The sequence below is a fragment of the Schistocerca piceifrons genome, chromosome 1 (genome assembly GCF_021461385.2).
Source record: "Schistocerca piceifrons isolate TAMUIC-IGC-003096 chromosome 1, iqSchPice1.1, whole genome shotgun sequence".
Classification (NCBI taxonomy): Eukaryota; Metazoa; Arthropoda; class Insecta; order Orthoptera; family Acrididae; genus Schistocerca; species Schistocerca piceifrons.
In genome coordinates, this window is record NC_060138.1 from 231,867,204 (window position 1) to 231,894,011 (window position 26,808).

The window sequence follows — 26,808 nt, forward strand, 5'->3', positions numbered from 1 at the left end:
CTGTGACATCAGAGCACCATATAATGTAATTTTTTCACTGCACAGCCGCCATATTATGGTCATCTTTGATGTGGTGTCATTATTCGTGTACGTTCCCATCCAAGATTCTATAGATCTGCTCTCCCAGTTATTTGACAACGCTGTCATCAATTTAGTTAAGCACACTCCGATGTCATTGTATTTTTTTATATATATATATATATATATATATATATATATATATATATATATATATATATATATATAATGGAGAATATTTTAATCAGATGGATAGCCTCATGATTGGGAGCCCATTAGCTCCAGTTATAGCCAACCTGTTTATGGAGCACTTTGAGGACATTGCCTTGGACAGGCTTCCTGCAAAGCCTAATTGATTTTATCATTATGTTGATGACACATTCATTGTCTGGTCTCATCGCTGTGAAAAGCTGGGAGAATTCTTGGACCACATCAACAGTATCTGTTACAACATCAAGTTCACAATGAAAGTGGAGACTAATAGTGCTTCGCCATTCCTTGATGCACTCATCCACCATATAGCAAATGGGTATCTCAGCCACAGAGTTTGCCAGAAACCCACCCATATGGACCAATATCTGCACATTGACAGCTATCACTATCTGTCACAGAAACGTTCTGTTCTGATAAGAGAAACACCCCATCAAACTCCCCTCAGATTTATTGGTAAAGTGGCCCAGTGGATAGCTCATCGAAAACTGAACACAAATCAAGCTTGAAAACAGGAAGAAGATGTACTGAACTATGAAAAAAGAAGCAAAGTAGAAACAGTGAATGGTTCAAGCTCAAGAAGTGCACCATCGGGTGATCTGCAAGAACAACGGAGTCATGATATACAGGTATGATCACGGTGCCTCTTTTTTTTTTTTTTTCACTGAATTATGAACCTTCCATACGGTCATTGATGTGTCCATTCTCCTTCCGTAGTCTTGGCAACTCTCATGCTATACATTGGTCATAGAATATGAGTCATGTGGTAACAACATATTTATGTTGCAAGTAAATGTGATGAACAGTGAGAGCAGGAGAGATGTCACATAGACCTCTCTCAGAATTGAAAACAACAAATACACAGGTGCAAACTATGTTACAAGGAATTCAAGAGTCAGAACTTCCAAAATGGAAGGCAAGAGTCATAGCACATGGAACTTGCATATAACAAATAAGAGATATCCAGAATGAGATTTTCGCTCTGCAGCAGAGTGTGTGCTGATATGAAATTTCCTGGCAGATTAAAACTTTGTGCTGGACCAAGACTCAAACTTTTGGGACCTTTCCCTTTTGCGGGCAAGGTCATAGAGCACTTGCCCGCAAAAGGCAAAGGTCCCGAGTTCGAGTCTCAGTCCAGCACACAGTTTTAATCTCCCAGGAAGTTTCATATCAGCGCACACTCTGCTGCAGAGTGAAAATCTCATTCTGGAAACATCCCCTAGGCTATGGCTAAGCCATGTCTCCACAATATCCCTTTTTCCAGGAGTGCTAGTTCTGCAAGGTTCGCAGGAGAGCTTCTGTGATGTTTGGAAAGTAGGAGGTGAGGTACTGGCAGAAGTAAAGCTGTGAGGATGGGGTATGAGTTGTGCTTGGGTAGCTCAGATGGTAGAGCACTTGCCCGTGAAAGGCAAAGGTCCCGAGTTTGAGTCTCGGTCTGGCACACAGTTTTAATATGCCAGGAAGTTTCAAATAAGAGGTATGTATGTCTGGAGGTCCCATCCTTACACCTTGCTGTTGCAAACGGAAGTTACACCATGACAAAGACATAAATCTGAATACAGGGAACAGACATGTCAATGACCGGACGGATACTTCACAATTTTGTGGAGGGTGGTTGTGGTTGGGACCTCCCTTCATGTCTTCTCAGTCTAGGACCCCATGACCACTCCCCCATGGAAAGATCAACCTTTTTTCCAATTTTTAGATGTGCTCTCACCTTTTACGCCTTTTACTGTGAGTGTATCCATCCACTTCTAATGGACCCTCTTTCTTCTGTGAGTAACTTCGGAATCACAGGGCTGATGACCTCACTGTTTGGTCCCATAAACGCTCTCAATTAATCAATCAATCAGTTTTGTGGAGGAGGGAAAAGATAAAAGGGGGGCATGAGGGAGATTTGAACACAGATATCCGCCTTTGCGGTCCAATACCCTACCACACAACTATGACATGCTGGCTACTTACATTCGCTCAGTGTTGCACATTTTAAGCTCGGACCATTCACAGTTTCTATTTTTCTTCTTTTTTCGCAGTCCTAGTACACCTCCTTCCTGTTTTCATGCTTGATCTGTATTCAGCTTTTGATGGGCTATCCACTGGGCTACCTTACCACTAAATCTGAGGGTGTGCAATGGGTAGTTTCCCTTATGAGTACCTAGGTGTATCAAGTGAAAGCTGCCTCACATGCTGTAAACCTGCTGAAGGAACTGAGCCACTTACAGAAAGTGTTCGAGGAAATCGGCAACAACCACCACCAGATTTCGAAAGCCATCTGTCCAAAAACACAGAAGCAGAAGGACTCCGAGGAGGACTCAGAGAAGCTTGCGTTTTGCTGTTCTGTGTCTCAGTAACAAGAAAGATTAGCTAGCTCCTAAAGAGGCATAACACTGATTTGGTCTTCATAGCGCCAACAAAAATTCGACGAATCATAAGGCCTGTGAAGACAATGTAAGCCTCACAGCACCATGAGTGTGTAGCATACCGAGTGGTTGTGGACAGTTTTATGTTGGACAGACCATGCACGCTATTGAACAGATGCTTCTGCCTTCAGTAGACTGAGAAATCAGCGGTAGCAGAGCATGATCTAGAAAACAGACATCATGTTGCATTTGAAGAAACAACTGTTATTATGTGGACTAATAGTTTCTGGGATACCATAACTGAAGAAGCAATAGAGAGAAAAATTTGTGACAACTCTCTCAATAAAGATGGCGCATGCAGCTAAGCACAGCTTGGAATCTGGCCATGGGGAGGTTGAAGCTGACGTGATGGAAGCACAATGAAAACATTACCTTATGTGGTGCTGGAGTGAGGGCCAGTGATGTCACAGAAGGCAGTGTGGCTGTATAAGGACAGTAGCAGCAACCAAAACAAGTCACCACTTGACAATGGCTGATGAGTACTCAGCCTAAACCTCATGGATTTAAAACCCATTGATGCAGCTGGAAGCTCAAGAGAAAGTTCCCAGTACCTCCACCAGTGCCACATCAAAACCCCAATCGAGTCCAAATCCGAAGGCAGGAATGTTAACTGAGTTCAACACTTAGTACTGAACGCATGTTTATTACTGACACCAAAATAGTGCTCGAACACATTGACCTCCTACACAGAGAGTGCAGCTATTGATACAAACATTAGATATTCCAGAATACAGGTATTTATATAGACATCAAACAGTCCAGAATATAGAAACACTACAAATGCAAAAAATTTCAGTTCAATGATAAATGCTAAGTAACAAATAATTGCTGGTGGTCAGTTTGGAACCGGTGACCTGTGGCACACCAGGCAGCAACACTAATTACTATGCCACACTGCATGCACCACAGCTTGTGGAAATATTTAATAACCATTTCCTGTTAATATTTGTAGTTAAAATCAAAATTCTATTTGTACAGGAAATTATTCATAACATTTGGAAGCTGGTGTTCTGAGACAACTATGTGACTTACATCTACAAGAAATAAGCATGGAGAAAACTGGATCAGTTTCTAAATTACTGAATAGTAAAGACCTGTGATTAAGACAAAATGTCAAGTATAGACATGGAGATCACAAGCAGAGTTGCTCTGTTCTTGTGATTGACAGAATATCAAGTACACACATGGAGGTCACAAACAGAGTTGCTCTGTTATGCCATCTCTGTAACGTGTCTTGCAGGTACAATGAGTTTCCATAAGATTAAAATACTCATTAGTAAAACCATAGCTGAGAGTGCTAATGCGCTGCTTCCTGGACTCGGGTAGGCGCGCTGGCCCTGGATCGCATCCGCCTGGCGGATTAATGAGGATCAATATGCCAGCCAGCCTGGATGTGGTTTTTAGATGGTTTTCCAAATCCTGCTAGGTGAATACCAAGCTGGTCCCCACGTTGTGCCTCAGTTACATGACTCTCAGACATTTGAAAACATTCGCACTATTTCCTGGCTTACACCAGATGCAGACAGCTGGGGTACACCAATCCTGTCCCGGAGGGGGGGGGGGGAGTTTGGGGTGGCGACAGGAAGGGCATCCAACCACCCTCTGCAACTGACACCACCAAAATCCATAGTAACAGGGCTGACCCCGCGTTGTAGCAGGACAAAGGCCCAAAGAGAATGATGATGAATTATGGAGAAAGGTACGATGTAGATAATCACAGATCAGTAACCTTGTGATCAGTTTTGTTGAGTGTTTTGAGAAAGCCTTGTACAAGAACATAGTATCGCATTTCAGTACATGAAATATCAGGCTTGCAGTTTGGCTTCAGTAATAAGAGTGTCGACAGAATATGGTTTCTTTTGCAAGTGAGTTACTTTCAGGTTGAAATGACAAGTTAAGTGATTGGTATCTTTTTTGATATAACAAAACTTCTTTTTAAGATGAAACGCTATGGAATGACGAAGGAATTTGAACAATGATAAGAAATAGAAGATTTTACTTCATTGCCAACAAACAGACAACAGTATAACAGACAAAGATGCTGTGAGGTGTGCTGTGTCACAGGATTCTGTTTTGTGTCCATTTACTTTCTTAATATAAACTGAAGGTCACTAAAATTGCAACATCATGAAAGCAGCATGTGATGAACATCAAACTGTTATGAAATGTACTACATGCTTGGATATGCAAATGATTAGCACTTCAGGACAACTGCACAAAACAGTTAGGAATAACACGGTCTACATTCTGTATGTAACAGAAAATTAAGCAGCAGGTTTCACATTCAGAAATCACATTTAAGAGTGGATTCTTTGTGAGGAGGTCTTGTTATACCTTGTGTAGGAAGGAGAAATATGTAACAGGATATAATTTAATGTACAGTATAATGTAATTGTACAAATAAAAAATCTACTCACGAAGGGGCAACAGAACACACACACAAAAGAAGGTTATAATTAGGCAATCTTTCGGATCCAGTGGCTCCTTCAGAAATGTTGAAGGGGAAGGAAGAGGGTTGAAAGAAAAGGACTGGAGAGGTCTAGGAAAAGATGCAGATTTCAGAAAGGTCACCCAGAACCATGGGTCGAGAGAGACTGACCAGACGGGATGAGAAGGATAGACTGAGTGTTGGGGACAGCACCGGGCGAGATTTGAGAACCTGAGAGCTTAAAGGTGGAACACAGGGTAATATGCAAGACAGAGATAACCACTAAAATATTGTGTACGAGTTAATAAGAGTGAAAAGCTAGGTGCATTGAATATGTAACAGAGGTGGGGGGGGGGGGGGGGGGGGGGAATAGACAGGTAAGAAAATGAAAGATGTAGAAAACTAAAACAAGAGTGAAGAAAGGAGTAGTTACTGGGAAGAAATGCTGAGACAGAAGAACTTAATGAAAATTAAGGACAGGTGGATGGTGAGACCCAAGGACATGTTGTAGCTCTAGTTCCCACTTACGGAGTTCTGAGAAACTGGTGTCTGGGGGAAGAATCCAGATGGCGCGCATGGTGAAGCAGGCACCGAGGTCATGATTGTCATGTTGTAGAGCATGCTGTGCAACAGCATATTGTGTGCTGCCAATATACACCCTCTGCCTATACCCATTCATCCTAACTGATAAATTTGGAATGGTCATGCCAATGTCAGAGGCCAAAAAGTTTTTACAGAGAAACTGGTATGTGACACGTGTTGTTTCACTGGTGGCTCTCCCTTTGATAATATATGTTTTGCCAGTTACAGGGCTGTGTAACATCATAGATTAAGGGTCGACCTGCAACAGCAATCGCACAACTTGCGTACGGGCTGCTAGATGCTGCCGCGAGCACTAAGAGTGCATTGCGATCACAGGCACACGTGTTGCATACAGGCTGCAAGGTACCGCTACGAGCGCAACCGTATATAAGTGCCGACGGTGTTTGGCCAGCTCTCATTTGGTTGGCATCTCATTTTTGCCTATTCTCTTATTTGCTTAGTTGCTTAGCTCTTATTCGTTTATGGCTCATGTTATTGTGCTCTCCTTCAGCCATTCTGATTGTTTTGATTTACTCCCAATTGAGAAGTGCTCATTTTGGCATTTCACTTTTGCATATTTCTCATTTTGCTAATAATATGCTCCTTAGCTTTTTACAGTTGAATTGATTAACATAGTCTCATGTACTGTTTGTTCATTTCAGCCTGTTCATATTTTGATGTTCTTTAAGTGCTGTAATAATTATCGGAAGCATTTCTTCCCTTAAACTTGTGTAAAGTATTCTCGATGTAGGATTTGTTCTGTGACACAGGTGTAAGGTTTTGAATATAAATTATATACGAAACTGTGCTTTAAAAGGAATTTATTTTTTCAGTTTGTACTACATCAGATGACAATTTTGTGATATGAGGGAGAAATTTGAGGGGCGAACCCATGGAAATAGTCTTAAGTGATCCCCTTTAAAAATAAAAATTTGTGTGACACTGAATGACGTGACACTGTAGGCACCGAAAATTTATATATATAAAATTATACATCACACTGGAGGCACCGGAGGGATTTCGCTTAAGCCTATTTCTATAGTAAGTTCACAATATATTCATCAAAATAGGAGTTATATGTATATATCTATTTTTCTGGTAAAAACTGGCATTCTGCTAATCTATGTCTGTTTTGTTTTGCATGTAAACGAGTGTATGAGCAATTGTAAATATAAATGGATTCTTCAAAATCGACGGTTCAGCTGGTTAAACGAGGTATTTGGTGAGCAACATACTTTATTTTGTCCTAGTGGTTTATCTACCTGTAGAACACCCAAGTGTAATGAATAGTTTCCAACCGATACTTAGTGAACAACTTTCCTTTCCTATGGGACGTAAGTGAACAATTTTCCTTTCCTACGGTACGTAGCATAGCGGGTAGTGCTGTAGATAAGTGGAAACACGGCCAAGTGTAATCAAAACAGGCCGCCGTGTAAGCAGGGACATGCGTCCCGGAATATTTATTCGTATTTCGTGTGACGACTAGCCTAAGATTTGAAATTGACGTGTGTAATCATGGATTTAAAGGAAGCAGGTGAAGTACAATTGGGGACTAGTGAGACTGAGGAATTAGAAGTTGCTGAAAATCTTTCCAGTATACAAAAGCAATCACGAATCATGACGAGTACCATCTCCGCTATATTTTTTCAAGTAGGTGAGATGAATAAAAAACAGGAAGCCATGTCGATACGAGTAGATGACATACATACACGAGTAGATGACATACATAAAAGTCAGGAATCAGTGTCGGCACAAGTAGGCGAAATGTCTCGTAAGATAGGGCAAATTTCTCAAAATCAAACACAAATGGCTCAAGAAATAATAAATCTCAGACGCGAACACAAGGACGCGGTCAGAGACTTAGATTCGGATGTAAAACAATTAAAAGGAAATCAATGCGCTCTCGAGGTCATAGTAAATAAATTGTCTATGACACTTGACATATTGTCATTAAAGCATACGGAAATATCTGTAGAAATAGATTCTCGGGTAAAGGGAGCTGTAAATTCCATTTCAAAAGAACAAGAAATACAATCGATAGATCCAGCTGCTCAGATTTCTGAAGTAAAAATGCAAATTACTCAGGAATTATCTCAGTGGTGAAGGGGAATAAATGAGCAATTAAACAAATTTAGTAATGAGCTTACCGATATTAAAGAGGAAGTCAAGAGTGATGTTTCCACGCCGACACGTGGAGAGAATGTTGTAGATGCTAGTACACAAAAGCGGGGGCAAGCCACCGAAGTAAATTCTGAGGTAACTCGGGATGAGGTATCATATTCTTTACTGGGGCTACGACACCTTATGTAAATGTCATTATGGAGGAAAACATTATCAAACACAGGAGGGGTCAGTCATTCTCACCTGACATGAGTGGGGTGCGTCCATTCGTATTTATTCATTCTTTTCGCGGTGTGTTACCCACAAAATGGACGGAATTACAAAAGTTGCATTACATAAGCGGATTGATGTTAAATGATGCGGCCTTGTGGGCCACTGAAGTCATTGAAAAATGTTCCATATATGACGAGTTTGAAAAAAGGTTTCTCGCAAAATATTGGTCTTTATGGGTACAGCAATGACTTTGTGAGGCTGTATTGAACCCCGAACAGTTTAGTTATAGCAAAGGAACGCTCCGAAAGTATTTGGAGAAGTATCTGAATAAAATGAAATACTGGGACGAGCCAATTTCGCATAAAGATTTGTTGTGCATTCTTAAGAGTAAGATGCCTATTGATATATGCAAAAAATTAATTCACGCCCCAGACGAAAACATAGATGAGTTTATGCCCATCCTAGATGCAATTGATTTGATGCAGGAGGATGTGCGGGCAAGATCTCTAAATCACAGTCAGTCGTGGAGGAATGGAAATATTCAGCGTCGCGAGCCGGCTGGCAGAGAACCCAGCTCGGTGTACCAAAGCCAAGACAATAACAACGCCTACGGCTATGGTGGAAGAGGCCGGTGGGAATGAGGTACTGCGGATAGGAGGCAGGTACGTAGGTTCACTCCAGGATACTACAATAATAACGAAATGACACAAAACAGAAATCAAAGGAGACAGAATACCCAGACACAAAACCCGATAAATCAAAACTGGCGACAGCATCCACCACCAATAGTAATCGACGAAGTAAATGATACCGAAATGCGGCCGATTTCTCAGCCAGCGGAAAACAAATTACCACCGCATTAAGTCCCGAAGTGCAGGCGGGTGGGTGAGATAGGGATGATTCTGATTTAAGATTAAAAATGTTAAGGTAGAATGATGGCACTGACATGAGAAGTGAATTGTATAACGAGGACACTAAATACAGCACCAATCATCCAGCAGTAATAAAACCTGCCATTAAAATATTAATCAAAGGTATTTCAGTGAATGCAATATTTGATACTGGGTCTGATATTAATGTGATTTCTATGGACTTATTTAGACATATCACTAAAGCAAAACGGGTGCCAATATTGCCGGTTAGCAATTGTAAGGTTTTGGGAGCGATTGGAGGGAGAAGTAGAAGTGTGAAAATACAAGCCCAATTAGAGATAGAATTTGGAAATGTAGCGATTGAATGCACGTTCCTCATAATTGATGTGCTGATGGGGGACTGTATTTTACGGTTTTATTTTTTGCAAGAAAAGGACGCAAAGATCAACTTTTCTAACGGGATATGTGAGTTGAAGGTCAAACAGAAAATCGTCTCTCTAAAATTACTGAGGTTAACCGACACACATGGAAGGTTTTGCCCGGGTATACAAATGAAGTTCATTTCAAAAAATAAAACTACAGGCTCAGGGAATCAGGTTCAAGAAATAAAATTTGACCGACATGAACAAATGTTAAAAATAGTCTCTGAATCTGCTCAGCTACACTGGACTCGCATTCGGGAGGACAACGGTTCAATCCAGCATCCAGCCTTCCTGATTTAGGTTTTCCATGATTTCCCTAAATCGCTCCAGGCAAATGCCGGAATGGTTCCTTTGAAAGGGCACGGCCGACTTCCTTCCCCGTCCCTCCCTAATCTGATGAGACCAATGACCTCGCTGTCTGGTATCCTCCCCCAAACAATCCAATCCAATCCGATCTGCTCAGCTGTCCTCAGAGCATCGTTCTGAATTGTGTAAGGTTCTCATCAAATACGAACGAGTATTTGAAGAAAAACCTGGTGTGATTAGTGGATATGAGTATAGGATGACCATACACATAAAACCTTCTGTCATTGTTCGTTCCAGGTACCATGGACAAAAATAAATGCAGTTAGTAATGAAATTCAAAAGATGATTGCATGGAACATCATAGAACCATCTGACAGTCCCTATTCGAGCTCCTTACTTGCTGTAGACAAACCAAATGGACAAGTACGACTAGTTCACAACACAAGAGAAATCAATAAAATTATAATACCAGTGTGAACAAGGCCCGAGAGTACAGACGAACTGATACAGAGATATCATAGCGTAAAATATTTTTCTAGCCTCGATCTGAGAGCTTCCTACTGGTAAATTCCTATTGCGACACAATCTAGGAAATATACAGCCTTCATTCATGCAGGAAGAAGTTATCAATTAAAAGTTTTACCATTCAGTTTAAATATAAACTCAGGTGTCTTTATTGCGGCACCTGCTGAAGTGTTGGGTCCTGAACTTGTGAGTAAGATATCACTGTTTGTAGACGACATTTTAATCGGCAAAAACATTTGGGAGGAACATATGGAAATACTGGAGAATGTATTAAATAAGTTTTTGTGCTGGTATTACAGCTAATCTGTGTAAATCGAAGTTTGCACTAGAGAAAATTAAATTTTTGGGCCATATGATTGATTCGTATGGTTTCCTCCCGCAATTAAAAGCTTTTCTGGGACTGGCGTTATTCTATCGTCGATATGTTCCAAATCAAATACTAAATGCCGAACTGTTGTTACGTCTTCTCAAAAAGAATACGTACTGGAATTGGTCTCCGGAATGTCAGTTGGATTTTGAAAAAATCATAGAGGATTTATTAAATGCAAAATTACTCTAACATCCTGATATGAGTATTGAATTTTGTTTGTATGCAGACGCATCCAATGTGGGATTATGATCATGTCTGTTCCAAGTTCAAAATATTGATGGACAACCCACCTTTTGCACAATTGCATTCGCAAGTAGGACTTTAACCTCAAGTGAACGATCTTACTATACTACAGAATTAGAACTACTTGCGTACAGGCCGTGAGGTGCTGACACGAGCGCAACTGTATGTAAGTGCTGACGGAGTTCGGCCAGCCCTCATTTGGTTGGCATCGTATTTTTGCCTATTCTCTTATTTGCTTAGCTCTTATTCGTTTATGGCTCATGTTATTGTGCTCTCTTTCAGCCATTCTGATTGTTTTGATTTACTCCCAATTGAGAAGTGCTCATTTTGGCATTTCGCTTTTGCATATTTCTTATTTTGCTAATAATATGCTCCTTAGCTTTTTACAGTTGAATTGATTAACATAGTCTCATGTACAGTTTGTTCATTTCAGCCTGTTCATATTTTGATGCTCTTTAAATGCTGTAATAATTGTCAGAAGCATTTCTTCCCTTAAACTTGTGTAAAGTATTCTCGATGTAGGATTCGTTCTGTGACACAGGTGTAAGGTTTTGAATATAAATTACATACGAAACTGTGCTTTAAAAGGAATTTATTATTTCAGTTTGTACTACACCAGACGACATTTTTGTGATATGAGGGAGAAATTTGAGGGACGAACCCATGGAAATAGTCTTAAGTGATCCCCTTTAAAAATAAAAATTTGTGTGACACTAAAAGACGTGACACTGTAGGCACTGAAAAATATATACGTCACAGCTGGTGTAGGTGGTAGTAGGAGGGTGCATAGGGCAAGTCTTGCAGCAGGGACAGTCCAGGAGTAGAAGCCATAGGGTAGGGAGATGGGTGCAGAAGGAGCATAGTCTGACAAGAATATTGCAGCTATTGGGAGGGCGACAAAAAGCTATTCTAGGTATGGTGGGGAAAATCTCAGACAGAATGTATCTCACAGGCATGATTTTTAGGAAGTCATGGCCTTGTTGAAGTAGCTAATTAATGCCTTGTTGAAGTAGCTAATTAATCCATTCCAGATAATACTGAGTGACCAGTGGTGTGCTCTGAAGTTGTTTTTTGGAGGGATCAGTAGTACCATGATTGGATGTGATGGCTTGGGAAATCTGCTTTTAAACTTGGCTGGTGGGGTAATTATGTATAGTGAAGATTAAGGTGAGAATGCTGATGTATTGCTGTAAAGAATCTTCATCCAAACAAATAAATTTGCCTCGAATGTCAAGGCTGTATGCTGCCATCTGCTTCACATCTGCTGTGCAGCGAGCTACGTTAAGTATTAACTGTATTTTTCTTACTTGTCTTACTTCTTTTTGCATGTTTTTGCTTTTCGGAAGCTTTAATTTTCGAGTACTATTAATAGTGTTCCATAGATTTTGTGTTTGTTTTGACTACAGTCAGAGAGAGTCCCTTTATTCAGCTGTAGTGCCAGTAGTGCTAGTGTTCGTTTTGAATACAGTCCACAGATAGGTAGTGCTTATTTTCATTGTTTTCAACAAGAAGTGTCTAGTAACCACAGTTTAGTCAGCTATCAGCCACCTTTAGTGAATTAGCAGTCTAGTTAAAAGTTGATTAACTCTCTACAGTAAATTGTTGATTTCTTAGGATGGATAGGTGCGAACAGCTGAACGTGTTGATGGCTGCGGTCAGCCAATCTTCAGGCTCCTGCCTCGGAGTGTAGCGGCAGTGGGGAGTCTGGTGCGTCGCATGGTACACCCCAGGTGTTACATGCTTCACCCACGGTCCCTGTTGTCGAGACATCTTCATGGGTACTGGGTGCAGTTGGGTCACCTTCTCCCCAAGGGGAGTGGCGGGTTCAGCAGCGTTCGCGGCACACGAGGCAGAGGGTCAATGTGGAGTCTGGCCCTGTGGCATCACCCGCTCTGCCTGTGAGTGGACGTGTGGCCACTCCTTCAGCAAGGTCTGACCAGGCACATGGAGGGGAGGGGTTTATTAGTGATTGGGAGCTCCAACGTTAGGCAGGTGATGGAGCCCCTTAGGGAAATAGTGGAGAGGTCAGGGAAGAATGCCAGTGTTCACTCTGTCCCATCCGAGATGTGGAGAAGGTCCTGCCGGCAGTGATAGAGAGCACTGGGTGCACCCAACTACAAATTGTTGCGCATGTCGGCACCAATGACTCCTGCCGTCTGGGTTCAGAGGTCATCCTCAGTTCATACAGGTGGTTGGCAGAGTTGGTGAAGGCGGAAAGCCTTGCTTGCGGGGTGGTATCTGAGCTAACTATCTGTATTATCATTCCCAGAACCAATCGCGGTCCTCTGGTTTGGAGCCAAGTGGAAGGCTTAAACCAGAGGCTCAGACGATTCTGCGGGGATCTGGGGTGCAAATTTCTCGACCTCCGCTATCGGGTGGAGAAATGTAGGGTCCCCCTGAATAGGTCAAGCATGCACTACACGCAGGAAGCGGCTACAAGGGTAGCAGAGTACATGTGGAGTGCACATGTGGGTTTCTTAAATTAGAGAATTCCCTCCCTAGGCCTGACAAGACACCTCCTGAGACGTGACAAGGTAGTAGTAGGCAAAACGCAACAGGGAATAACAATATTAATGTGGTAATAGTAAACTGCAGGAGTATCTGTAGAAAGGTCCCAGAACTGCTCTCATTAATAAACGGTCACGATGCCCACATAGTACTAGAGACAGAAAGTTGGCTGAAACCAGATGTAAACAGTAATGAAATTCTAAACTCAGATAGGAATGTATACCACAGAGACAGGCTGGACAGTGAAGGGGGAGGCGTGTTTATAGCGATAAAAAGTGCAATAGTATCGAAGGAAATTGACGGAGATCCGAAATGTGAAATAATTTGGGTGAAGGTCACGGTTAAAGCAGGCTCAAACATGGTAATTGGATGTCTCTATAGGCCCCCTGGCTCAGCAGCTGTTGTGGCAGAGCACCTGAAGGAAAATTTGTAAAATATTTCAAGTAGATTTCCCGACCATGTTATAGTTCTGGGTGGAGATTTTAATTTGCCCTATATAGACTGGGAGACTCAAACGCTTATAACAGGTGGCAGGGACATAGAATCCAGTGAAATTTTTTAAGTGCATTATCTGAAAACTACCTTGAGCAGTTAAACAGAGAACCGGCTCATGGCGATAACATATTAGACCTTCTGGTGACAAACAGACCAGAATTATTTGAAACAGTTAACGCAGAACAGGGAATCAGCGATCATAAAGCGGTTAATACAGCGATGATTTCAACCGTAAATAGAAATATTAAAAAAAGTAGGAAGATTTTTCTGTTTAGCAGAAGTGACAAAAAGCAGATTTCAGATTACTTGATGGCTCAATACAAAAGTTTTGTCTCAAGTACAAATAGTGTTGAGGATCAGTGGACAAAGTTCAAAACCATTGTACAATATGCATTATATAAGTATGTGCCAAGCAAGATCCTAAGAGATGGAAAAGATCCACCATGGTACAACAACCGAGTTAGAAAACTGCTGCGGAAGCTAAGGGAACTTCACAGCAAACATAAGCATAGCCAAAGCCTTGCAGACAAACAAAAATTACGCGAAGCGAAATGTAGTGTAAGGAGGGCTATGCGAGAGGTGTTCAATGAATGCCAAAGTAAAGTTCTATGTACTGACTTGGCAGAAAATCCTAAGAAATTTTGGTCTTATGTCAAAGCGGTAGGTGGATCAAAACAAAATGTCCAGACACTCTGTGACCAAAATGGTACTGAAACAGAGAATGACAGACTAAAGGCCGAAATACTAAATGTCTTTTTCCATAGCTGTTTCACAGAGGAAGACTGCACTGTAGTTCCTTCTCTAGACTGTCGCACAGCTGACAAAATGGTGGATATCGAAAAAGATGACAGAGGGATAGAAAAACAATTAAAATCGCTCAAAAGAGGAAAGGCCGCTGGACCTGATGGGATACCAGTTCGATTTTACACAGAGTACGCGAAGGAACTTGCCCCCCTTCTTGCAGCGGTGTACCGTAGTTCTGTAGAACAGCGTAGCATTCCAAAGGATTGGAAAAGGGCACAGGTCATCCCCATTTTCAAGAAGGGACGCCAAACAGATGTGCAAAACTATAGACCTATATATCTAACATTGATCAATTGTAGAATTTTGGAACAAGTATTATGTTAAAGTATAATGACTTTTCTGGAGACTAGAAATCTACTCTGTAGGAATCAGCATGGGTTTCGAAAAAGATGATCATGTGAAACCCAGCTTGCGCTATTCGTCCACGAGATGCAGAGGGCCATAGACAAGGGTTCCCAGGTAGATGCCGTGTTTCTTGACTTCTGCAAGGTGTTCGATACAGTTCCCCACAGTCGTTCAATGAAGAAAGAGCATATGGACTATCAGACCAATTGTATGATTGGATTGAAGAGTTCCTAGATAACAGAACGCAGCATGTCATTCTCAATGGAGAGAAGTCTTCCTAAGTAAGAGTGATTTCAGGTGTGCCATAGCAGAGTGTCGTAGGACCGTTGCTATTCACAATATACATAAATGACCTTGTGGATAACATCGGAAGTTCATTGAGGCTTTTTGCGGATGATGCTGTAGTATATCGAGAGATTGTAACAATGGAAAATTGTACTGAAATGCAGGAGGATCTGCAACGAATTCACGCATGGTGCAAGGAATGGCAATTGAATCTCAATGTAGACAAGTGTAATGTGCTGTGAATACATAGAAAGAAAGATCCTTTATCATTTAGCTACAAAATAGCAGGTCAGCAATTGGAAGCAGTTAATTCCATAAATTATCTGGGAGTAGGCATTAGGAGTGATTTAAAATGGAATGATCATATAAAGTTGATCGTCGGTAAAGCAGATACCAGACTGAGATTCATTGGAAGAATCCTAAGGAGATTCAATCCGGAAAAAAAGGGAGTAGGTTACAGTACTCTTGTTCATCCACTGTTTGAGTATTGCACACCAGTGTGGGATCCGTACCAGATAGGGTTGATAGAAGAGAGAGAGAAGACCCAATGGAGAGCAGCGCGCTTAGTTAGAGGATCATTTACTAATCGCGAAAGCATTACGGAGATGATAGATAAACTCCAGTGGAAGACTCTGCAGGAGAGACGCTCAGTATCTTGGTACGGGCTTTTGTTGAAGTTTCGAGAACATATCTTCACTGAAGAGTCAAGCAGTATATTGCTCCCTCCTACGTATATCTCGCGAAGAGACCATGAGGATAAAATCAGAGAGATTAGAGCCCACACAGAGGAATACTGACAATCTTTCTTTCCACGAACAATAAGAGACTGGAATAGAAATGAGTACCGATAGAGGTACTCAAAGTATCTAGCGCCACACACCATCAGGTGGCTTGCGGAGTATGGATGTAGATGTAGAAGGGAATGTTTGACATAGAAAGGATGGCAACTGTCAAAATGTAAGTACTCTTGTTTGTCAGTAGGTTTAATGTAGACAGAAGTGTGTAGCTGGACTTAGGTGAGGGTGAGATCAGCATCTAGGAAAGTGGCCAGGCTTTGGAATAAGACCATGTGAAATTTAATTGAGAAAAGATATTTAGAGATTCCAGGAATTTCAACAGGTCAGCCTCATGATGAGCTCCTACAGTAAAGATATCATCAATGTATCTAAACCAAACCAGCGGCTGAAGACTTATGGATCCCAGGGAAGCCCCCTCCAAGCGACCCATGAAAAGGTTGGCATAGGAAGGTGCCAGCCTGGTTCCCATGGCAGTACCCCTGATCTGTTTGTATGTCTGCCCCTCAAAGGTGAAGTAGTTGTTGGTAAGTAAAAGTTGGTTAAGGTGAGTAGGAAGGGTGTCTTAGGTTTGGAATCAGGTGGGCACTGACTAAGGAAATGTTCAGCAGCAGACAGACATGTATGTGGGGGCTAGAGTGAGGTGGCATCAATGGTGACAAACACGGTGGGGGGGATGGATATGGATTTCGAATGATCTAGGAAATGGTTGGTGTCTGGATTCTCGCCACCAACCTGGCCTTATTATAAATTAATTTCTTCCGTCTCAGCATTTCTTCGCAGTAACTACTACTTTCTTCACTCCGTTTTAGTTTTCCACATTTTCATTTTCTTAGCTGTCTTATTTTTCACTGGACCCCTCACACCTCTGATACATACAACACACTTAGCTTTTTACTGTTATTAACTTGTACTTGATGTTTTAGTGGTAATCTCTGACTCGCATATTACCCCGTGTTCCGCCTTTAAGCTTTCAGGTTTTCAAAACTGCAATCCCCAAGAATTAGCCTTTCCTTGTCATCCTGTCCGGTAAGTCTCTTCTGGCCCAAGGTTCTGGATGACTTTTCCCAAATCTACCCTTTTCTCTAAACCTCTCTAGTCCTTTTCCTTCAACACTATTCCTTCCTCTTCAACCCTTCTGCCTGGGTCTGAAAGCTTGCCTAATTATAACTTCTTTTAAGTGTTTGCTCTGCTGCCACTTAGTGAGTAGATTTTTTTCTATTCAATTACTTTATAACGGCATGTATTGAAATTTGACAGTGTCAGAATTGTCACTACCGAACTGCAGTTTATTGTTTTGCTTTGTTGCTGGTTATGATTCAATAACTGTCTCACAAATGTGGAGCCAATGTGTCTGAGAAGGCCACACTCAACGCTATACAGGGTGTCAGTGGTCTCATGCAACCAGCCTCCTAGAGGACAGACATATTGTTCTTTTGGACAGGCAGGATTGTATACTCAAGACACGTGCTCTAAGTTAAGAAATTGGCTTGTTTGCAGCAAGGCAATGTCCATGTATATGGTGTGAAGATATCTTAGAGCTCCATGGTTGGTGATTACGGTGATTGTTGTTGTGCATATGTGCCCTGGTTCTGTGTACAGTATCACACTGAATATATCCATGTCTGAAGACTTGAAGAGGAGAACCATTGACAGATTGCATTCATCTTAGTCATAGGGGCCCTTTCCATTGGATATATAAAATGTATACCTTTGGTTAGCATAGCTGGTAATTTGGACAGCTGTTGTTACATTTCTAGTGTGTTAAGTCCAGCGGAGACATCTTATCTTCGAGACCTCCATTACATCTTTCAACAGAGTAACGCAAAAGCTCATGTCGCATGTGTGGGTCTGAATACATCAATACAGATAGTGTTAGATGTTGCCCTGGCCAGCACATATTCAGGTTTGCTGACCCGTCGAAAACCTCTGGTCATAGGTTACTGACCAGCTGCTGTGCCACATCTCGCCAGCCATTATGACTGACGAACTCTGGCACAAAAGTAGAAGGAGCTTTTAATTATGTACCCATATCTGTCATGAAAGCTGAGTTCACGTGATTCCCAGTTACATTAGAGCAATCATATTTAGAATCCTGTATTCCCTCAAATCACCTTCAAATGTAATCATGTATTCTTCCTAGTATGCAGTACGCGCACAATAAGTAAAAGTTTGTTATTTGCTGTTCTTCCTGGTGTTGCAGTTTTGTTGTGTGTGTGTGTGTGTGTGTGCCGGCCGAAGTGGCCGTGCGGTTAAAGGCGCTGCAGTCTGGAACCGCAAGACCGCTACGGTCGCAGGTTCGAATCCTGCCTCGGGCATGGATGTTTGTGATGTCCTTAGGTTAGTTAGGTTTAACTAGTTCTAAGTTCTAGGGGACTAATGACCTCAGCAATTGAGTCCCATAGTACTCAGAGCCATGTGAACCATTTTTGTGTGTGTGTGTGTGTGTGTGTGTGTGTGTGTGTGTGTGTGTGTGTGTGTGTGTGTGTGAGAGTGAGTGACAGACAGACAGAGAGAGAGAGAAAAAGAAACAATGATCTGACACTAAAGATGATTCAGAATTTTTGTGTGCAAATGACTTAATTGTCATATTGAACTACGTGGAATGGAATGTAGTTGATCCAACATTTTATCTCTTAATTTTTCTCTCTGAATTGCACTGATAGTAATTTGGGTCATGGTGGCTATAGTCTGATTAAAATTACTTGATAGTTGACACTTCACACATTGGAGCTGGTTTCCTCCAATCAGAGTGCTCAACGTCATGCCCGAACCGTTTGCCATTGCCAAACTGCCTCAACAGTTGGTTGATTCACTTCCAATTTCTTGTCTGGCATTCTTTCTTTGTGTGTTTGGATCCTGAATCACAGGTCTGGCACTTTTATTTCGTATATTATCATACATGATGACCCCCCCCCCCCCCCCCCACACACACACACACACACACACACACACACACACACACAATGATGCTAATAAAATACACACGTCATACACAGCACTAATTAAAAACACTTCTGGATACTTCCGCACAAGAAGCGATTGAGCATCATGCGTGCAGTTATCATAATCACAGAAATTGGCTTACATCAGATAAACTTTGCACAACATTGTGTGGAACCGGGTTTTTTAAGGCTGCAGTTCATCATTCCGACTGGATGATCACAGTTAAAAATATAACAATGTGACTTATTGTTGTACTTTAGTGCAGTGGTTAGAGTATTAAACTGCCATGCTGAAGGTTGTTGGTTCGAATCTCGTCAAATGTTGTGAAATTTATTTATTTCTAAATCTAATCAAAAGAATTTGATTATCATTTTCATTCAATTAATTGCTTTAAATGTAATTTTTATATTTATAATTATTCCTTACATCATTTTCATCATCACATTGATTTTTTATTTGCTCTTATTTTTTTACATATTATTCTTTTTTTGTCTGGAATCTGCCTATTTTGTGTATAATTTGCAACCAAGTGCCAACAAGGACTGCTCATTGGTTGGTAATGTGGCAGTTTGTGTAGCCAGTGAGAGGATAGCTTCAGGTAACCTATGATAGCAAGAAACTAGTTTGCTTTTAATTCTGAAACTGAACTTTTTCTGTCTTGAGTGATCGTAGAGGTTAACTTTAACAGCCATGAACAAAGTGATCATGATTTTTGTTCTGCTACAGAGTATTGACCACTGCTTTTGCAGATACATCGCACATAACAAGGTTGTGTGTAGGACTCAAGTTTAAATTCAGGGCTACAAAACACATCTCCTGCCACAGTTTAGTCATTGGTCACTTAAAATCAGCTGTCAACAGAGCATCTCACATTTGTGACATACCTTGTGGCAGCATCTTCCAACAATGCTCCACGTTACACATTAATATCATTTGTGAAGTGACTTGTCATGTTTCTGTGTTTCCTGAAACAGAGCAGTAGCTGGCAGCCGATGTGGCAACACTGTAGCAGCAAGTGAAAGACCTCAACTATCAAGTAATTTTAAATGGACTATAGCTTCAAATGTGTCCATTCATTATTACCAGACTGGTTCTGAAACGCTTACTGAAAAAAGATTTATGCCTTTTGAGCTATTCATAACTGTTTAACTTTAAACATTCTGTATACATAATTTAAGTACCTATAATTCGCTGTATAACTGTTAATTATCATAGTTCTGTGAGTGAACTAGTATTCAGATAAAGCACAGTGGAATATGTCTGAAAAATCTCTCTACTTTTTCAGGATTCATCTCTGCAGTCTTCAATGCCAGTAATTTGCTTGATTTGACACAATGAATTACCAAGAAACAACAGAAGATTTAAATACATTTGTCGACAAATTAGCCAACCTGATAAATGATACTTTCAAATCCTGCATAAAGAACTATGATACATTACTGCCGTTCATTAATCAAAAGGAAATAAATGCTAAAATACATCACAGATTAGTATTTGTTAATATACTGTTGAACAAGTTAAATGAAGAACTTTCAGGACTTATAACTGAATATGTAACTGTGTCACCATATGAACAAAAAGGGGAGACTGTTCTGTTTGAAGGAGGGAGGAGGAGAAGAAAGTCCCATATGCTGAAGTTAGACGGACAACAGACTGAAAGTAAAAAAAGTCCATATTCCGATAATAGAAAGTGTTCCATTGCTTTAACTTCACAAACTGGAATCAATATACAATCAGATAATTTATTATTAATTGGTACTGAGAAAGCAATTAATACACAGCCACAGAAATTGGACATGCAAGAGAAGAAAAATGTAAAAACAGAAACACAAGATTCAAATAAATTTGAAGGAGGTACGCAGAGAATAATGTCTGATGTGGTTGATTTAGACAGACATGAGACCAAAAGTATAAAAATGGAATTGCCATTTTCCGATAATTCGAAGTGTTCCATTCCATTAACGTCACAGACTGGAACCAATATAAAACCAGAAAATTTGGTATTAAGGGATAATGAAGAAACAAGTAACACACAAGCACGGAAGGCGGACATGCAAGAGAAGAAAAATATAAAAACTGAAGCACAAGAGTCAAATAAAGTTGAAGAAGGTAGAAGGGGAATAATATATGATGTGCTAGATTTAGGCAGACATCAGACCAAATGTATAAAAGTGGATGTGCCATTTTCTGATAATGCCAAGTGTTCCATTCCATTAACTTCACAGACTGGAACCAATGTAAAATCAGAGAATTCACTGTTAAGGGATAATGCACTGAAGTTGGATATGCAAGGGAAGAAAAATATAAAAACAGAAACACAAGATTCAAATAAAGTCAAAGGAGGCAGGAAGAGAATAACAAGCGATGTGCTTGATGTAGGCAGACACGAGACCAAAAGTATGAAAGTGGAAGTGCCATTTTCCGATAATACCAAATATTCCATTCCATTAATTTCACGGACTGGAACCAATATAAAGTCAGAGAATTCGGTATTAAGGGATAATGAACAAACCAGTAATATACAGGCACAAAAGTCAGACATGCATGCAAAGAAAAACATAAAAACCGAAGTACAAGAATCAAATGAAGTTGAAGATATACATGAATTCCCCATAACTAGTTGTCAGATTCCTGTGGCTCACAACTTCTATGACACTACAAATAATGGAGCAACAGTTCATTTTGCTGGTGATGGGGTAAATGCATCTGTTGTAGATAGACATGTAGTGGGTAATGTGTGTAATACACCTTTTGACACTCTTACTCACAGTGAAAATAATGAAATGTGTGTTCCATTACTAAATGTAGGAAGTGAGACTAGCAGTCAGGAGAAACGTGAAAACACTGTCAACATTCTTAGTAAAGATCATGACATTTACAGAGGACTGCGAGAAGAAGTTGGCTGTACCACTTCTCTTTCTGCCCATGCAAAAAGATCATTTGACAGTAAAGAACCTCCTGTTACTTTCAGTACTTGTGATAATCAATCTGCTGTGTTACTAGGAGGGAGAGAAAATAGCTTTTACGGGGGATGGAGAGAAGCTCCTCATTGTCCTAGGACATATATAAACGGTGATGTCCCTGCTCAGAGATCAGAGAAATGGTGTAGAGCAGAAGATTCACTATGTGGTATCATAAAGATCAGGAATGGGATGTATAGATCTTCACTTTTTTGTGACATGGCAGTGTTTGGTCATGTGAGAGGAAAGCAGTATAAAAGAGCACGAATAACTGCCAGGAGAGAGAGAAAATTGGAGAATTTGATATTAATTGATAGAACAGTAACAAGTGATACAGAGGAAGAGAATTTGTTGTACATGCTTGCAAAGAAAAGCATAAAGATGAAACTACAAGATTTAAATAAAGTTGAAGGAGATGAGAAGAGAAGAATGTCTGATGCACTCGATTTAGGCAGACAGGAGACCAAAAGTATAAAAATGGAAGAGCCATTTTCTGATCATAAAAAGTATTCTATCCCTTTAACTTCACAGACTGGAATCAATATAAAGTCAGATAATTTGGCATTAATGGATAATGAAGAAACAAGTAATACACAGGCACAGAAATTGGACATGCATGTGAAGAAAAACATAAAATCAGAAGTACAAGAATCAAATGAAGTTGAAGGAATACATGAATCCCTCATAACTAGTCATCAGATTCCTGTGGCTCAGAAATTGTATAACACTACAAATAATGGAATGACCGTTCGTTTTATTGGTGATGAGGTAAATGCATCTGTTACAGATAGATATGTGCAGGATAATGCATTTGATAAACGTTTTGACACGTTTACTCACAGAGTAAATAATGAAGAGTGTATTCCATTTCGAAATGTAGGAAATGATACTAGCAACCAAGAGAAATGTGAAGACAGTGGCAGTGTTCTTAGTACAGATTATGACATTTACAGAGGACTGCAAGGAGAAGTTGGCCGTACCATTTGTTTTTCTGATGAAGTAAAAAGACCATTCGACAGTAAAGAGCCTCCTGTTACTTCCAGTACTTGTGATAAGCAATCTGCTGTGTTTATAGAACAGAGAGCAAATAGCTGTATTGAGGGAGGGAGAAGAGCTCCTCATTCTCGTATAAAATATGAAAAAGATGATGTACTAGTACAGAGATCAGAGGAACGGTGTAGAGCAGAAGATGCACTATATGGTATCACAAAAATCGAGGATGGGTCATATAGATGTTCAGTGTGCGATTGTAAACTTGTTTGTGGCATGTCAGTGCTTAGTCATGTGAGAGAAAAGCAGCATGAAACAGCACGAATAACTGCCATGAAGAATGATTGTGCCAAAGGGCCTGAAGTTCCAAATAACAGTTGTGGAGGTGAACTTGTTAACTACCAGGCAGAGGAGGATCATATGAAAGGAAAGAAGCATAAAATAAAACAAGAAACTGCTGAAAAGAACAATTGTCCCAAAAAGTTTGAAACTTCAAGCAACAGCTGTGAAAGTACTACACCTGTTTCTTTGTGTTCAGCTGTTTCTTGCTCACTTGCTGACAGTGTTGCTATTGTAGAGGATCGACATCAGGTAATGTCAGTGAAACGTTCAGTTATGTTAAATGATATTTGGACATATTTTTATGCACCATTCCACATTAACAAACAATTCATCAGGTTTCATTCCAGGCAAATAATCTGCTCCCTTTGTTGGGAACAAGTAGGAAGATACATATTAAATGTAAGGGTACACATTTCTAGCTTAAGTCATCTTGATCGGGTAAATATATTACGAAATATTGAACTGAAAAATAAGTCATCCAATAAACAACTATTGGATATACCAGGCAGTCTAAAGAACATTGTTCCTGCTACTCAGTTTAGCTTGAGAAACAATGGTTTCTTTTGTAGTGTGTGCAACTGTTTCTGTGAAAAAGCACTTATATTAAGTCATATGACAGGTGCAAGCCATGGCAGAAAGCTAGATGAAATGAAAAACTTGGTAAAGAGCTAACAACGGTAACAGTGTGAGAAAGCCGAAATGATGAATTAAAAATGTGTGAGATTATGATGTTAATTTTACTGTATATATATTATTTCCTTTGATTGTTTGTTCATGTAGTGTGATGACTATTGCTTAAGCTGCCAAGGCAGAGATTGGATAGCTCCAGAGTCCAGTCATCTAATATTAAGATTTTTTTATTACGTAAAAAGAAATACTCTTCTGTAGCAAAGTTTTATATGGCTCAACTGTTTAGTCGGAGGAAAGAACTCCTGTGGTATTATAGCCAGAATCAGGATTATTTTGTCCTCCCCCCTTTTCCTTCTTTCCATCACCCCTTCCCACATCTCTCTCTCTCTCTCTCTCTCTCTCTCTCTCTCTCTCTATCTATCTATCTATCTATCTATCTATCTATATATCTACCTTTAAATTTACAACTGCGTACCATGGAAATGATAACAGGAAGATCAGTGTACAGTTATTTAATTTGTCACATGTTGTAAATGTGTATTCAATCAGTCTGCTGATATGTACCGATTATTATTAGAGATTGAGTGTCTGCCAAAGAAAAGTGAAGAAATAATTGCATCACACAACAGTTATCCAAAAGTGTCACCAAGGGTATCATTTTTAAGGAGGCGCCATTGGGTAAAGTGAGATGAAAATTAACAATGAGACAAGTATGTGAGATAAATTGAAAACATCAAACTTATTTAAAGGGAAAAAGTAATTTACCATGGAACAGCTGATGGATATATTAGTTAAAGTTTTCAAGCGCAGTACCTTGTCAACAGCAGGTTTAAACATGTTGTGAGGAGTATGTCTGTACCAGTTTCATGTGACTCTTGCCTTGCATATTGCTTATTTTTCCTGATACACACTTACTTAAGTTCATATCACTGTGTGTTGTTTAAATTAGTTTGTAGTTATTTGCTTGGATGTTCCAGTGACCATATATTGTAAGATTACTCTTTATAGATGAATTTGTCATTCATTTAGTTAAGATAGTGTTTCCCCCTCCTGCCGGTGTTGCTACATGCCAGCCATTTGCTCAGATATCTTATATGTATAAACTTATTATCTATTCAAAATTCCAGTTTTCAAGAAAGAGGATTCCTGAGTTGGAATGCTTTCAGTTAGTCTGTAATGTTATTTTTATTAAAAAATTTATTATTTGGAAGGTAGAAGATGACAAATTGTTATAGTTATGTATTCCATTCCTTTTTACAACATATTATAATGATAATTGTGTGCACCCCTTCTCCTCATATAATTCCTTAATTTCATCTAAACATCACTGGCTTGCCCTGCCCTAAGTTCCATCTGACTTACCAGTGTAACTTTCCACCCCGGCTTTATATGTGTACTCTTTGCTATTTACCTTTTCTTCACCAGTCGTTCATGACGAGCAAAGTGCCCCAGTAGTTACAGCACTGGACACACATTTGGTAGTAGCGGAGTTAAAATTGCATTTGGACCACCCTGATGTAAGTACTCTGCACCTAACATAAGTACCTTGAGTAACTGCAAGGATTGCTCCAATCTGAGTGTGTGCCAGTCTTTAATGGCCTCATCAGCTGGATTTTAGTCTCTAATCTCTCTTTCTTCCCATTCTTCCTGCCATCCATGCTTTCTGTATTATACCCTCACATCGAGTTCTTTCCTGCATATGACATGCTGTTCTTTCTACATTCTTAATCATTCTGTTCATTCTCCATTCACACTGTTTCTTGATTTAAACCCAAACACCCCACACCCCTATATTGGGCTAAAGGCACAATGAATTTGTTTCACACACAATATCAAGCAATCATATTTAGACACAAAATGAGTGTCAAATTTGTTCACAAGTCATTGTATAAGTAGTAAGTCATATTTGCACTGTATTTTTGAGTGATTCATGATTATTAGAACCACTAGATCAAGTCAAGATATTTTTTCCTCCTCTCAAAGCATCTGTCAGAGAAGCAGTTGTACCATGTAATGAATGTAATGATGGTGTTGCTAATGTAAACAATGTCAGTTTCCTTACAATTCATATTTATGTAACCAAATTGACTGCTATAATACATAGAATAAGAATATGGCTTGTATAATGTCTTTTTACTGTGTGATTCGAAGACAACATATAGAGGGTTTTAATTCTTTATTTCTGGTGGAGAGCAATTAGAATTATCACAATTGGTTTTAAAAAGACAAAAGAGTGAAAAATACTCAAACATTATCAAATACAGTGATAGTGGCTTCATGGCATTGCAGTCAAGCAACATCCCACACTATAGTCAATAAGACTGAAAGGGAAAGCAGTGAATAAGCCCACAGTGTCACACTCATCAGAAACAGCGACAAAGTAGACATGATTATTATTATTATTATTATTATTATTTTTTTTTTTTTTAAGGAGACAGTCATCAAATTGTCAAGGGCAGACTATGTGGTGGTGACAATGGTCGTGCACACACTCTCTAATGATGGAATGTGGCTGATTCAAACTCCTCTGTACTACTGAGATGGTGGATGCAACCACAGAAGAAAAATTAAATTTGTATCAGCAAATTTAACTGTGTATCTTGTGTGCTTACTATGTGGTAACTTTAAAGACAGAGTTTAGTTTGTTATTATGTGAGACAATAAATAGATGTTCAAAGCAGTCAAAAAGACAACCAGTTTCAGTGACTCACAAGCAACATCTTCAGTTCATACTGACACCTAGAACCCTTTCAGTTTTCCATTGTTCACACATTGTAGTCTGTAAATTTAATCTTGAAATAGAGTATTCGGGGGTACAAAACGAGTCATGTTACACATTAATGTGCAGAAGTAGCTGCACCTCACTACTTCTGTGGAGTATACTAATAACAATTATGGCAAGTCCTACTCAACTGATGCCAATAATTGTTGCAATTATTTTATGCAAATTAGCAGAAAAAGCCTTGCTGCTTCACCTGT

The 26,808-nt window shown here is 39.9% G+C and overlaps 1 protein-coding gene across 5 annotated transcripts in view; it reads left to right on the top strand.

Annotated features, from left to right (window-relative positions):
* Positions 1-26,511, top strand: part of LOC124800286 — a 127,418-nt gene extending 100,907 nt beyond the window's left edge. For 4 of the 5 annotated variants that reach the window (XM_047262986.1, XM_047262983.1, XM_047262984.1 and 1 more), the window contains one exon: positions 20,193-26,251. In XM_047262986.1, the coding sequence (XP_047118942.1) occupies positions 20,242-23,871 (3,630 nt within the window). In that variant the 5' untranslated portion in view covers positions 20,193-20,241 and the 3' untranslated portion in view covers positions 23,872-26,251. The other variant, XM_047262987.1, reaches the window with a different exon arrangement.
* Positions 26,512-26,808: the final 297 nt, after the last annotated feature.